Here is a 16,331-nt window from a genome sequence, read left to right as displayed (position 1 = left end):
AATTGTTCATGCCAAAAATGGCATAAATAAACATAACCAGAAAGAGCAGGAGACCGATGTTGAATAGAGAAGGAAGGGACATCATCAGAGCAAAAAGAAGAGTCCTAATTCTCCGTGCTGCACGAACCAGTCTCAGAATTCGGCCGATCCGAGCCAAGCGGAAAATCCTGAAGAGTGTTGGAGGAAAAGGAATACGATCCTGGTTTTCCAAGGCAGAAATGATGATACCTTAGGAGAAAGAGAACATTCAGTGAGTTGCCAGTAATCATACTGTATTCAGACCCAGGCTGTCTCTCCTGCCTCAGAATCCTAGAGAGGCCAACACAAAATTCAGAATTTTCTTCACTAATATCGGAAAAAACATTGATCTATGCCTGAGCTTAGAAAATTATTTCCAAGGGCCACAAAACTTTGGACTGTGGGAAAGATTATGGTTACACTGAAAAAGGTTCACTTCCATATAATTCACATTGTACGTGTGCCTTTCATAGAAAATAGCTGTTCTCAGAATATGGTAGGTCATCTAAGAGCTGAGGAAGATTCATAGAATGTCTAAAACATGGAAGAAAGACGACTAAGGAAAAGAGAGAGGCCAGAGGGAGCTTTCATTATTTATGAAAGATAGTTTTGTGCTTGATGTACATGATCTATGTTGGGTACTTACAGGCACTTTTGGTGGTTGCTTGTGTGCTGTTGAGTCCATTCCAACTCATAGCAACCCCGTATAGGGTTTCTAAGGCTGTAAATCTTCACAGGAACAGAAAGCCTCATTTTTCTCCCAAGGAGCGGCTGACAGATTTGAACTACTGACATTGTGGTTATCAGCCCCAAACTTGTAACAACGATGCTACCAGAGCTCCATTACATTCACTTACTGTTAAGTGCCATCCAGTCGGTTCTGACTGATAGCGACCTGGATAGGGTTTCTGGTAAGCTTGGACTGCCAACCTCGCGGTTCAAACTGACCTTACTGTCTAGCACATGAACCTTCAGCACTACACCAGGACTCCTTATAGCCACTTAAGTGTAACAAATATAAAGGTTTCTATGTTTACTGAAGAGATAGAAGAGAAAACAAACTACAGTTTGGGTCTTTTAGATTAGAGGGAAAGGAAGGATTTCTGCTACTCAAATTCGGGTGACCCAAAATTGTAGGACCTACCTTCAAAGAGCTTTAAAAATGAATAGATTCTTATTTGTATGGAGGAATGTTAACACAGTCCTGCAATAAGCAGGGGCACCTCATGAGATGAAAGAGGCCAGTGTGGGTAGGGCCGGGGACATGGTGATGTTGGGACACTCAACTTTAGACTATGGATCATTCCTATTTGTAAATTTATTTGTTCCCAGGATTCCCAAGGTCCAAACTCAAGGATGTTATAAACTTGTTAACACCAGCAAAATGACACCTCAAGCAGAGGTTTCTTTAAACAACTGAATATCTGGCCTAAAATATCACCTTGATCTCTTCTTGCCTACCCTGCTGGCAAGCGATAGAATGATTGAAAACAACTCACATTTTAATCCAAATATTACAGAGTGGCTGGAACATCTTTGCCTTGTGTAGACTTAGCCTTATCTTTGTCCTCTGGGCCCTCTAAGGTCATTAAGGGTCATTCTAGAGTGGGCAGCCAAAATGCATCTGCCCTCCCCTAATAACTAAATAGAGCTAGTTAATGGTATACTTCACTGACTGCTCAATTGTACCAAAGAAGTTTAATTCATGTTAATCCTGAAAAGATGTGGAATTGATCAAGTGACAATTTGGTATTAACTGTTGGAGGCCCATCCTTTAAATCCCATCTCATCCATGAAGTATTTCTTGACTAATCCATCCTATAGTAATTTGTTCTTTCTCTTAGCTCGTTTTTTGCTGTGCACCATATTATTGGGTGTTCAATTCATTTCTCTAGCTCTTTCAGACCCTTGAAGATGAATAAGGAGTAGATAGGCCTGGAAGTCTACTACTGAAAAATCCACCACTGAAAACACTATGGAATCCAGTTTTACTCTAACACAGTCTATTATTCTAACACCATGAGTTGGAATCCACTTAACTGCAATTGGTACTGATAAGGTGAATTTGTCTTAATAGCTCAACTGGACTGTTAACTCTGACAGAGATTCACTTTAACTCACTCTTATTTGGAATTTCTCCAAGGGCTTATGACAGAGCTTCAAGAAGTTTAGAGGATAAGGATTGAATGAGAGATCTATTGAAAAAAGGCATAGTAAAAGCAGCCCACACTGGTGAGGAGGATTTGACTCAATGTGCAGCTGTTCTCATGCATGGGAGAAAAATATACACAACATATATCACTATAACTGCATAGCAGATATTCAAAAGATAGACATTCCAGATATTTCCGTAAGCTGTACAATGCCTGGTATTGCCTGGAATGCATTCAATAAATAGTGAAATCATTCTCCCTATATGTAGAAGGAGGCGTTCTTTAAGTTCTCTGGGGGCTTACCCTAGACCCATTCTACCACCATTCTCCAAGTTTTACTGCTGATGACAGTTTCATCAGAACTTGTCATTGGAATTGACCAGTAAAGATTAAAAGTCTATTTTACTCTAAACACATGGAAGAACTGATTGCTAAACTTTATGTAACTTTTACAGCTGAAGCAGTGCAGAGTATTAGTTGCACCATTTTGTTACTCTCTGAAACATCTTCATTGCTGTAGTTATTGTTGTATATTGTCGAGTCGGTTCTGACTCATAGTGACCCTCTATAGGGTTTCTGAGAAGCAGCTATTGGGTTTCAACCATCGACCTGGAGGTTAACTGTCTAGTGCTTATCCTATAGTATCATCCCAGGACTCCTTGGTGGCAATTTGTTGGTGTTGGTGTTAAGTACCCTCAAGTAGGTTTCAACTCATAGTGACCCTGTATAGGCTTTCCAATGAGTAGCTGGTGGGTTTGAACAGCTGACTTTCCTGTTCTCGGTCTAGTGTTTATCCTACAGTGCTACACCAGGACACCTCTGTAGCAACAGGACCCCAAATATTTTAATCTAACATATCTTTTTAATGCATCCGTTCTTTCTGTAGAGTACACCAAAACTTCCACTTGTTAAGTCTGTTTCCATTGTTCTTTTGAACTATGAGAAGGACTACAGAGCAGTTTTACACAATTACAAATTTATATTAAAGGTTGAGTTAAAAACAGACTTTTAAAAGCTTAGAGTAAACATGGTTTAGCCATTAACATTTTAATGCTCAAAGTTAACCAGTGTGTGTATGTGTATCTGTGTTTTATAAAAATACATCCTGTAACAAATCTTATTTCTGTATTCTCCTTCCATAAACTTTATAGTTACTCCTACATATAGTTACGAAAATACACTGATTAGAGAGGTGGTTTGGTTGATGAAGATGTCAAAGAAGTTAACACAAGCATAGTGGTTTAAATTAACCTAAGATATGGAGCAAAGAATGGGTTCTAACTCATCCTTAAAATACATCCTAATTAGCCCAATCCAGAATGGGCCACAAGACCCTAGACAGTAAGTTAGGGGAAAGCACAGCACTGTCTAAGGAAACAACAACTGTGGTCTGGCATCCACGGAGACTCTGAACACAGGGAAAACATGAGGTACTAAAAGCCACATCCTTAAAACTATGTAAAATACTCATCGGGGCTTATAAATGCACCAAAAAGGTAGAACTGACTCAGTTACCTGGGCAAATTGAGTAACCCCCACAAAAAACTTTGAAGTCATTTAAAATTCTTTTCTATCTCCACGGAATGAACTATCTACATAATGATTTAACTATGTCAGTTGTATAAGTTGTTAAGAGTTTAGAAAGGATGCTGTCTCCTGGAACTTCTCATTAGAAAATGACATTCATGTATCTAGCTGCTATTTCAGAAACTGTGTTAAGTACAAATGGAAGGCTTTCTGGCTAATTTGGACAACTTATGTAATTTACAAGTTTTCTTCTGGCTCTTAGTTTAAAGTACCTTAGCTACTGATTTTACTTACTAACAATAGAAAGAACCACGACCACACAATCAAATAAATTCCAGCCATTGATGAAGTAGTATTGTCTCAAACCAAAGATTTTGATGAGACACTCTATTGTAAAGATAGCCACAAAGGCCAGGTTGAGGTATTCAAGGATCTTTTTCATGTCGTCAGATTGGTCAGCTGATTCAGCCATCATGCTAATCAAGTTTAGGATAATGAAACTTATGATGAGGACGTCAAAGACTTGGTTTGTGACTAGGTCGAACACGAGACCTTGGCATTTGTTCTGAAGGGGGGAAAAAAAAAAGAAACCATAAATTACTTTGAGTTGTAAGGATAAAATCATATACATAAAAAAGGCACATAAATACATAGAATGTGTTCTCTCTTACAGTTAAAGCAGTTTATGAAAAACAGCATAGTTACTTTCTTATTAGATAAGAAATTCTTATAGAGTCCCAGTATTGTCTCATATCCTTTTCTTTAAATTTAATGAGGTAACTAGTTACGAGCTATTCAGGCTTATAGCATTAATTCCATTTTTCAAAAATGGAATTTTTCAGTACTCTATGAAGAAAAAGATGAAACTTGCTCTCCATATTTCATCTATTTCTGTAACTTGACTTCAGTAATATTAATGCAGAGACTACCTGTTCACATAAGTATGTGGGACATAATGGAATTAGTGCTCAGTTTGCCAATACAGAAAAATCAGACAGTAGACGTAACTCAAGCTTTGTATTTGACAATTCATGAGTGCTAATTTTCTAATTCTTGTTCCCTTGAAGATAAGGTCAGATAAATGAGACTATGAACCAATGAGAACTAAATATGGAAACATAAAAACAGATTGTTTTATATTATTACTGATGGCAAACTTCCATATTGGTTTGTACCTGATAATCAAACTGGACATAAAGTGAACATGTGCTGACTGTTTTGACACAGGTTCCAACTCAAGTTTGCCTGCCAAACTACCACAGACTGTACAATGACACCATTATTCTACTACTTTCTGTCATCTGACTGCTGTGAAACACTACTTCATCCTTTACTGGGTGAAGCATTGTTCTTAAGTACAAACTCAGACACTAAAATTGTACAGCACTTCTTAACTATACACTGGTTTATTTAGGATATATGTATATTTTAGATGATTTTATTTTATCACCAAATCGAAGTATGCATACACAGTTCTATTTAGAATAGATCTAAAGATCAGTGTGATAATCTAGGGATTACCAGAGATCTACGTGGTCATTCAGGCAAAATATAATGGTGGCTTGTGGAGATAACCATGGAGAAAGACTTAATAATTTAGATCTTATAGGTTTAAGAGCTAATTTAAGCTTACAGATTTAAGAGCTAATATGGAGGCAGAACAAGAGAAATCAGGGACTCTTAGAATGCAGTGAAAGAGTTGAGGGTCTCATTTCTGTTTGGTGGACCCTTTCAAGTAGGCAAAGAGCATAGAAGATGAGCGGTTTGGGAGTGAGTTGACAAGATCTGTCCTGAGCTTCTTGAGCTCCAGCAGAAGATCCAAGGCCATGGACAAGTAGAAGTCTGGGTTTGGGGTTCAGGTGCAGAAGCTGGACTACAGCTGTGGGGTTTGATGGCATCAATATTGATGTGAATTGAAGCCAAAGAGTAAATGACACCATTCACGCAGAGCAAGAGTGGTGAGAAGAAAGGGAGTAGGGGCAGCATTGGAGGGACACTACGTTTAAACTGGTGGCTTTCAAACCATGATCCAGAAGCCCTAAGACTTTTATCAACAAGCTTGCAGAAAACACTTGAAAGTCAAGTGCATTTCCTATCTAGGAATATATCTGAGAAACCAATAAATTGCCTGTGAGAAAAAAATCTTCAAAGAGTATTCTCCAGGAAAGCAGAATGGGAGGCAAGAATAAAAGACCTCACCTCTAGTTCCACTCTAATCTTTAAGTACATGGAGGAGGCTAAGAGTATAAATTACTTAAAACGGCAGATGATCCAAAAACTGTCTATGGCTGGCTGTGCCGCTTCAGCACTCTTACATTTCAGTGTGGTTTTTAAATCAAGTAATGAACAAGCCATCCGGGGGGGGGATGCTTCAGGAAGAGTCAGAAATTATTCTAGACCCCGTGTTCTATTGTTGGAAGGAAAAGTATCATTTCTAAAGCTTCAAAACACTGAATTCCAAATCACCCACCCCCATGTAATAGATAGTCATTTGTCCCAAAGGCCAAAAGATAATATTTAGATTTTATAGATTTAAAAATCCTTTGTAGTTATTGTTATGTACCGTGGAGTCAGTTCTGACTCATACCGACCGTGTACAGGGTTTCCGAGGCTGTAAATCTTTATGGGAGCAGAAAGCCTCATCTTTCTTCCACGGAACAGCTGTTAGTTTCGAACTTCTGACCTGAAGGTTTGCAGCCTGATTCGTAACCACTACGCTACCAGAGCTCCTTTAGGGAGGTAAAAAACTTGGGTAAAAGGTTAGTTGTTGTTATTGTTGTTGTTGTTGTTAAGTGCCATTGAGTTGAGACCAACTCATATCCACTCTATGCACAACAGAACAAAACACTGCCTGGTCCTGTGCCAACCTCATAAGTTTTGCTATACCTGAGCCCAGTGTAGCCGCCATTGTGCCAATCCATCTCACTGGGGGTTCTTCCTGTTTTTCTCAGACTCTCCACCTTACCAAAGATGAGATCCTTCTCCAGGGACTAGTCCCTCCTGATAGTATGTCCAGTGTATGAGAGGCGAAGTGTGGCCATCCTGGCCTCCAAGGAGCACTCTGACTGTACTTCTTCCAACACAGATTTGTTTGTTCTTTTGGCAGTCTATGGGAATTTTAATATTCTCCTCCAACAGCAGAACTCAAATACATCAATTCTTCTATGATCTTCCTTTTTCACTTTCCAACTCTCACAGGCATATGAGTTCATTGAAAATACCATAGCTTGGGTCAGGCCCATCTTAGTCCTCAAACTGACACCTTTGCTCTTCAACACTTAAGAGGTCTTGTGAAGCAGATTTGCTAATGCAATACCTCCTTTGATTTCTTAACTGCTGCTTCCGTGAGTGTTGATGGCTGATCATCTAAGCAAAATGAAGTCTTCCAATAACTTCAGTCTGTTCTCAATTTATCATTACATTCTTAATGGTTTGTTGTAAGGATTTTTGTTTTCTTTACACTGAGGTGCAACCCATACTGAAGGCTGTGGACTTTGATCTCTGTCAGTAAGTATTTTAAGTCCTTATTCCTTTCAATAAGCAAGGTTGTATCATCTGCATATTGCAGGTTAAACTTTAGCCTGAAGTCCTGTTACGGTGCTGTAGCATAAGCACTGGTCGGCAAGACTGCTTTTTCAAACATACCAGCCACTCCTTGGAAACCCTGTACAAGTTTGCTATGAGTCAGAATCGACTTGACGTCCTCAACAACAAAAACAATGTTTATCCTATTAGGATAGACTATTTTCTGCACGACAAAGCATAATCCTTTATTCAACAAATAATTATTGAGAATATACTATGTGTCAGGCTCTATTCTGAGTGTTGGTAATCTAGCAATAAATTAAACATACCTTGGATCATACTGATAATTCTGGTGGCACAGTGGTTAAGTGTTTAGTTGCTAACCAAAAGGTAAGAGGTTCAAACCCATCAGTCACTCCCTGGAGTAAAGATATGGCAGTCTGCTTCTGTGATGATTTAAGCCTTTGAAGCTCTATGGGGGCAGTCCTTCTCTGTCCTAGTGGATCACTAGGAGTCAGAATTGGCTCAATGGCAATGAATGGTGGTGATAGATGTAGAGAATCACATAGAGTCTCACATCCAGAATGAAAATCTCAAAACCCTCTTCCCTGTTGCTCTCCAGACTTTCCAGCTGCCATGGACCCTCCCTGCCTTGAAAGTCTTTCACACGCAGTGTCAGAGCTATCAACTGTGCCTTTGGAGATGCTCAAACTTAGCTGTTGAATCAGGCCCAACTCATAGTAACCCTGTATAGGGTTTCTGAGGAGTGGCTGGTGGGTTTAAACCACCAACCTTGTAGTTAGTAGTCAAGTGCTTATTCTACAGTGCCACACCAGGATGCCTGATATTGTCCTTGTTGCTGTTGCTGTTAAAGTGCCAATGAGTCAATTCTCACCCATAGCGACCCTGTATAGGGTTTCCAAGGAGCAGCTGGTAAGCTTGAACCACTGACCTTGCAGTTCAAATGACTTTGCAGTCTGATGTCTTAGCCCACAGCGCCACACCAGGAACACTAGGTTAAAGTGGATTCATGGAAAGTAGGGGCCAATCAACTAATGCTCACAAGCCAGATCTGGCCCACTTTCTGTTGTTGTACAGCCCGTTAGCTACAAATGATTTTTACATTATTTTATGTTGTTGTTGTTGTGTGCCGTAGAGTCGATTCCGACTCATAGCGACCCTGTACAGGGTTTCCGAGGCTGTAAATCTTTATGGGAGAAGAAAGCCTCATCTTTCTCCCGCGAAACAGCTGGTAGTTTCGAACTGCTGACCTTGCAGTTCACAACCCGACTCGTAACCACTACACTACCAGAGCTCCTTATTTTATAGTCGGAAAAAATTCAAGAGAGGACTATTATTTTATGACATGTGAAAACCATATGAAATCTAAATTTCAGTGTTCATAATTTAAAAAAATGCATTTGGAACACAGCCCTGTTCATTCATGAATGCATAGACTTTGACTGCAGTATGATGGTCAGAGGCCATACACCTCACAAAGCCTAAAATACTTAGAATCAAAACAGTTTGTTGATTTCTGACACATAAAATTTATCATAAGTACTTGTGAAGTACAAATGAGAATGTATGATGTCAACCTCACACTGGAAAATTTTGGTTAAAAATATTACAAATATATTTTTACATGCTGATCAAGCTCAAAGACCACAGCTTTCACTGTGAGTCGTACCTCAATGTAATGAAAGCAAAAATCCCCACCACTGGAAAAATGGAAAAAAGATTGTAGTGGTCAAAGACTTCATTTTGCTTGGATCCATTATAAACACTCATGGAAGCAGCAGTCAAGAAATCAAATGATGTACTACACTAAGCAAATCTGCTGCACAAGCCATCTTTAAACTGTTCAACAGCAAAGGTGTCAATTTGAGGACTAAGGTGTGCCTGACCTAAGTCATGATATTTTCAATAGCCTCATAGGTTATGTGAAAGTTGGACAATGAGTAAGAAAGACATAAGAATCAGGCTGCTAATCCCACAGTCAACAGTTCTAAACTATCAGCTGTTCTGCAGGAGAAAGATGAGGCTTTCTGCTCCTGGAAAGATTTACAGCCTTGGAAACCCTGTACATGGTTGCTATGAGTTGGAACCGACTCCACGGCACTTAACAACAAGAAGAAGAATTCATGTCTTTAAGTTATGGTGTTGGAGAAGAATACTGAAACTACCCAAGGAGTGGTAAAAGAACAAACAAATCTGTGTTGGAAGAAGTAAAGCCAGAATAGTCCTTAAAAGCTCGAGTGGAGAAAATTCGCCTCTCATGCATTGGGCATTTTATCAGGAGGGACCAATACCTAGAGAATGACATCATGCTTGGTAAAGTGGAGGGTCTGTGGAAAAGAAGACCTCCAACAAGATGGACTGGCACAGTGGCAGGCAGCAGCAATGGACTCAATCATAAGAATGACTGTGAGGACGATGCCGGATCGATCAGTGTTTCGTTCTATTGTACACAGGGTCACTATGAGTTGAAAACCACTCAATGGCACCTAACAACAAGAACAAACAAAGTTCAAACAAAATAGGTTCATACCACTGCAATGAATACAAACTCTGTTCTTGCTGGAAGCTCCCTAGAGAGGAAATCAAAGTTGTTGCCAAGGTTTTAGTGTTGAATTGAACTGTCTTATTTTCTTAAGGATGTGCCAATTATCAGTACATTTAGGGTTGTTGTTGTTGTTGTATATTGAGTTCTTAGATAATGTCTGTGATTTAAACATTAAAGGAGATTGTAGAAATCTGAGTTCCTTATACCCACTTAAATAGCTATGATGTATATAATTAGAATTATTCAATTGCTCTCACCAGAGGCCTTGGAATGGGTTTTTGAGGTTTTTTGGATCCTAATTTTTTCATTGCATTATAGTATTTCTTCTGTTCTTCTGTCATAAAAATGTCTTGGCCACCTAAGTATAAAAAGAATATGAGAGATAATTATTTCAATCATTTTTTAGAGACAAGTTCTGAATTTTTTAAAATAGTTTCAAAGTTACATTATACTGTATAGTTTTCATCTTGTCTAGATGTGTCCGGTGAAAAGGGATGGGGATAAGATTCTTATGATTCGATAGTGAATCATTGTCATCGTGAATAATTGTGACTGTCACAACTGTAAAGGTAGAAGTTTTATAACAAAAAGGGGGGAGTGTAGTTAATCTTACAGTCCAGAAACAGAGGACCCTAGAACCATCAAGGGAGAAGAGCATGAGTGAAAGTGGGACCCTATCCAGAGAAGGAGAGACACCAGAGATGGAGGCAGAGATGAGGACATGGAGAGATAGTATAGCTGAGGACTCAAGACTCATGGAAAAAGAAAGGCTGTGTGCTGGCAGCCAGGAGGCAGGCTTGCAGAATGTGCCCTTTGGTTGTTTAAATGCTTCTATATTCCTGGTGTTTTTGTGTACCTTCCAAAAAAAAACAAACCAGAGGGAATAGAAGAAAATACTGTTGAATGATGATGCATGGAGGGGATTGTAATCATTGCAATGAAATGAAATATGTTAGGATGAGTGTGAAACCAATGTTCTCCCATGTAAACTATCACTCAATTCACAATAAAAACTTTAAAATAAAAATAGATAAATAAATAAAGTTACATTATACTTGTGTTAACAAATTTCAAAATTCAAATGGCAAGTAAACAAGGCTGGAGTCTAGAAGAGGGCTGAAAGTAAATAGGGTTTAAATGAAATTGGAACATATTAAGGTTCTACTTCACTTTTTATAATATAAACAAAAGTTACAACATTTTTACGGAATCTTCATAAACATTTAGATAAAATTCCCATAAAATGCTAAATAAAATTATCCTAAATCATCACTATGCAATACACTACTAACAAAATTTCATAAAACATATGTAGAACCATTCTAAGGGGGGGGGAATCCTTTTGAAATGTATAGCTGAGCTTGGTAAGGACATTTTTCAAGATCTGAAAAATCAAAAGAGTTTTTTTAAAAATTCAAAACAAAGTAGTAAATTAGTCTGGAAATCACAGCTGGCCTAAAAGCATTTCCTAGTCTCTATAAACTAGACTTTTGAACGCTCTCAGCTTTGAAAAACCCTATGGAGCGTATCACCTGCAGTTACCCTGAGTCGGGGCTCAATAACTACTGGTTAGAAACTAGACTGTTGGGTTTTAAAAACCACAAGGGGGTCTGGACCAAAGGCAGAGAGCTTACATAAAGGGAAGGTCTCTATGAATTTGGAACTCTTCAAGGACTTTATCTTCAATGGAAACAGGAAGAAAACAGGCCCTGTCTTTCCAATGGAAGAAGAAAAGAGTCCATCTCAACCTAGTCTATGGGTAAAAGCCAAGTCTTCACTGATAAATTGAGACTCCAGGCCTTCCTTAATGAGGATTTGGGGTTTAAATTTATGGACCAAAAATAACAATCCTAAAAGTTACCCAGATTGTTTTAAGATTTGCAGCTGTAACAAGTGTTTTCAAAAATCATATATGTCAAGATAGTGCTAATACTGTTATTTTGAGACTGTGCTGTGTACTTTGTGAAGTAAAGAAAGTGAGTAATTGTACAAATTTTAATCTATCATCGCTTGTGCCCTTGAGAATCAGATTTCTGTGTGAAAATGAGAAGATATAGATAATATGTACAGCGATCCTTATAGTCCTGAATTGGAATGATACGTATGCATATTTCCACATATATATTTGAAGTAACTTTGCCCACTGAAAAGTCTAGAAAAGATGACCAAGATTGTGGTGTCAGAACACATTTCCCACTAAGGAAACCAGCACACAGAGAAATTACTGATTCCTCATCTGGGACAGGAAAGGTATTGCCTGATCCTGGGGCACTTCATCATTCTAGAAAACAAGGAAGCTGTGAAATGGGAGGAACTTATTTAAATCCTGACTTGAAAACAAACAAACAAGCAAAATGCTAATATAAATAAATGTTTCAAAAAATTTAACTCTGGTAAACATTAACTAGGTATTTAGTGATATTAAAGAATTGCTCTTATTGTTAAGTGCCATTGAGTTGGTTCTCAATCATAGCGACTGTGTATAGGGTTTCCAAGGAGCAGCTGGTGAGTTTGAACTGCTGACCTTGTGGTTCAACTCAGCCTTGCAGTCCAGTGCTTTATCCCACTGTGCTATACCAGGACTCCATTAAAGAATTAGTGTTAACTTTTCTTTGTATTTGTAGGTGTGATAATGGAATTATGGTTATGTTTTGAAAAGAGATATTTTATAACTGATACTTACAGATGAACTGTGATGTTTGTAATTTGCTCTAGAAAAAAAAAATCTGACGTAGAGTTGATTAAGGGCATAGAGGAAACATGATATTCTTAAGTCAATAAATGTTGTGATGGGTATTTTAAGTTTGTGCTGCTATACTCTGCACCTAGATGTGGTGCTGTAGGATAAGCACTGGACTGGTAAGCAAAAGGTGAGTAATTCAAACCCACCCGCCACTTTCAGCAGCCCTATGAAGGAAACTATGAGGCAGTGGAACCAATTTGACAGCACACAACAACTATACTCTTCTGCATGTTTGAAATTTCAATAATGAAAAGTAAAACAAAGCAAAACAAAAATGATCGAAACAGGCCTTTCAAATGTAAGGCTAAATCTAAAATTGTGAGGGCTGACATCCAAATGGTAGGTATTGATTGCAATCCAGCTGCACATTCCCGAGGTGGATCTGAGTAGCACATTCCTGTAGCAGCATCAGGGTAGTTATAGGAGGACAGTGACTGACTCTCCCAGGAGACATTAAGAAGGGTAGTCGGTATTGCAGTGCATTGCAGATGATGGATTGCAAAAGCCCAGCAGGGAAAAAAAAGAGAGAGCAAGAGAGTCACATAACAATTAGGAAAACCAGAGATGAATAATTACTACTTTGATATTGAAAATTGAGAAATGGCTTCAGTATAAAACTGCAAGGGAAGAAACCACATAGGATGAGATTGGAAGTTTGTTGCCATAAAAATCCTAAATATTTACAAGTAAAAAATATCATAGCAAAAACATCAGAAGCAAGCCACAAACTGGACTTACTATATAAAAACACATATGAAAACAATGACAACCCAGTTTTTTAAAAAGTACATTAAACCTCTGTTACAGGCAATAGAAAAATCTAGAAACAGATAATAGTGATGGTTGTACAACACAATGAATGGAATGAATATCACTGAATTGTACATGTAAAAAATGTTGCAAGTGGCAAATGTTTTGTTTTATATGTATATATAGTCCTGGTGTGGCGCTGTGGGTCAATGTGCTTGACTATAAAGTCGGTGGTTCAAGCTCATCAGTTGCTCCTTGGAAACCCTATACAAGGTCACTATGGGTCAGAACCAACTCAACAGCACTTAACAACAAGAAGAACATATATGTTTTTGTTATATATATATAAAACATGACATATATATGTCATGCAAATGATATATATAGACAGAGACTTCAAAAAAAAATGTGGGATAATAAAAAGATAATGGAATTTTTCCATAAACTTTTTGAAGTTCCCTCATAGTTAACCCTTATATGATAGAGTACAACTACCCCATGGTATTTCCAAGACTGTAAATCTTTTTGGAAGCTGACTGTTACTACAGCTTTCTACTGTGGAGCAGCTGGTAGATTTGAACTGCCAAACTTTTTGGTGAATAGCCGAGCAGTTGACCACTGTGCCACCAGGGATTCTATATAGATTTACCACAATAAAAAAGTCAAAATAAAAATATTTTAAAAAATACATAAAGGGTATAAAAAGATACTCCTCAAGGGAAATGAACTAATAGCCACCAACCTGTGAAAAAATGTCTAACCTCACTAATGACTAAATAAATGAAAATAAAATGAGATAGCATTTTAACCATCAAACTAGAAAAGATAATAAGAAATTGTAACACTCAGTATAATAAGAACAGATCAAATAGGCATCCTCATGTCCGGCAGAAGGAAAATACAAAGCTTTCCTGGAATGTAATTTCACATCACGTTTTTAATGCCTTGAATATTTTAATTCCAGGAATTTGTCTTAAGAAAATAATCAGAGATGCACAGAGAGATTTTCAAGAATGGCCATAATTGTTTGAGGAGAGCAAGAAACTTAGAAATGACCTAAATGTCCAAAAGAAGAGGAATGATTAGAATAAATTGTGGTTTATTGATTACATGCAGTATAACTCATCCCTGAAAATTTTTTAATCAGAAATGGTTTCAAGGCATGGACTCAAAAATAATGGAGGAAAGCTATAAAACTGGAAACATAGTGTAATCCTAACTGCATAAAGTATTTAGTTAGAAAGTACCTGGAAAGGAAAATGTCAAAACAATAAGAGGCATTGTGGAAAGGTTTATCATGTGGTTGCCTATGAGTCATTTAAATTTTCTATGTATCTTTTTTTATTTTCCAATTTTATGACAAAGCTCCTGTAGATTTTACAATCAGAAAAATTAACATCTGTCTATTATAATGTAGGAAAAAAATCTCCCTAGTCTCGCTTCTTTCCCATCCATCTTTCCAACTAGGTTTTAGACATTTGCTACAGTTTAGGTGTTGGGAGATTGTATTTTTCTTTCTTTCTTTCTTTTTACCTTGGATAACAAAGTACACTTGAAAAGTTATTAATATGTGACTACTAAGCAGTTTTGGACTCTTGGTGTGGTTCTGTAGGAGAAGCACTGGGACCGCGAACCACAAGGTTGGCAGTTCAAACTCTCCAGCTGCTCTTTGGAAATTCTATACAGGGCCACTAAGAGTCTGAACTGACACGACAGCACTTAACAACAACAACAATAATCAGTTCTACTTTGTACACACCAGTCCTGGTATGGCACTACAGGATAAGCTCTGGACTACTAACTGCAAGGTTGGCAGTTCAAACTCACCAACCACTCTTCGGAAACCCTATTCAGGGTCCCTATGAGTGGAACCAATCGGCGGCACTAAATAACAACAACAATGACTCTGTACACATGGGGTCACGATGAGTCAAAATGAGTTTACAGTAACTAATAGCAACAACAACATGCACTTAAATGACCTCCCACAAAGTAACCGATGGAAAGTGCAGCTGAAGAGCACCTTTCAAATGTGACTGCAGTGTGGTAAATATTAATTCTCCTGGTGGTTGTTCTATCAATTACTATCAGCCTTAGTATTACCAGCAACAATGTCCATTGATTACAAGGGTAAGACATAGACAGAGAGCAAAAAGACATGAAATAAAACCCAAGCGTTTTCAAGTTCCTTTCAGACTCATCGCTAAGAATCTTCTTCCGGCTAAAGCAGTAGGATCCCTCTTTGTTCGCTGCAGATATTAAAGGTTACTGCCCACAACAATCTAGGCCACAATTATGTTCCATTCAAGTGCTTTGGAGAGCAGAGATGAAATTACCAAGTCAGGACAATCTGTATATACTTATCTTTTTCTGTTGTTGGTTGAAGTTGTCAATGATAACACCAATAAAAAGATTCAGACTGAAGAATGAGCCAAAAATGATAAAAGCGACGAAGTATAGGTACATGTATGGATTCACCTCAAACATTGGCTGTTCTTCTTCCTGTTAGAATTTTTTTTTTTTTTTAATGAGAGACAAGAACAATTACTGGAAAAGTATATGGTAGTGGTGGTGTGCCTTGGAATCAGTTCGACTCATAGCATCCCTGTATAGGGTTTCTGAGGCTGAAAATCTTTATGGGAGCAGAAAGCCTCATATTTCTCCCTTGGAACAGTTGGTAGTGTCAAACTACTAACCTTGAGGTTAGCAGCCCAACTTGTAACTACTACACTACCTGAGCTCCTTGGAAAAACATATATAAGCCATCATAAGGAACCCTGGTGGTAACGTGGTTAAAGTGTTCAACTGCTAATCAGAAGGTTTGTGGTTTGAATCCACCAGTCATTCCACAGGAGAAAGTAGCAGTCTGCTTCTGTAAAGATTATAGCCTTGAAAACCCTATGGGGCAGTTCTCCTCTTGGGTAGCTTCTCTTATTGTTGTTAACTGCTAATCCCAAGATTGGCAGGTCAGATCAGCCAGCACTCTGCATTGATGACAAGGGTAAGACATAGACAGTGACTCATAGTGACCCTGTATAGGGTTTCCAAG

At 38.1% G+C, this 16,331-nt stretch overlaps 1 protein-coding gene across 1 annotated transcript in view; it reads right to left on the bottom strand.

Annotated features, from left to right (window-relative positions):
- Positions 1 to 3,984: 3,984 nt before the first annotated feature.
- Positions 3,985 to 16,331, bottom strand: part of SCN11A (sodium channel, voltage-gated, type XI, alpha subunit) — a 173,165-nt gene continuing 160,818 nt past the window's right edge. Inside the window, exons 24-26 of the mRNA XM_006869132.1 lie at positions 15,643 to 15,784; positions 10,047 to 10,147; positions 3,985 to 4,263 (exon numbers count right to left, since the gene is read on the bottom strand). Coding sequence (XP_006869194.1) covers positions 3,985 to 4,263; positions 10,047 to 10,147; positions 15,643 to 15,784 — 522 coding nt within the window. The remainder of the gene's footprint in view (positions 4,264 to 10,046; positions 10,148 to 15,642; positions 15,785 to 16,331) is intronic.

The sequence above is a fragment of the Chrysochloris asiatica genome, unplaced genomic scaffold (genome assembly GCF_000296735.1).
Source record: "Chrysochloris asiatica unplaced genomic scaffold, ChrAsi1.0 scaffold00127, whole genome shotgun sequence".
Classification (NCBI taxonomy): Eukaryota; Metazoa; Chordata; class Mammalia; order Afrosoricida; family Chrysochloridae; genus Chrysochloris; species Chrysochloris asiatica.
The sequence above is the reverse complement of the archived record's forward strand: the minus strand, read 5'-3'. Positions and strand labels throughout refer to the sequence as shown.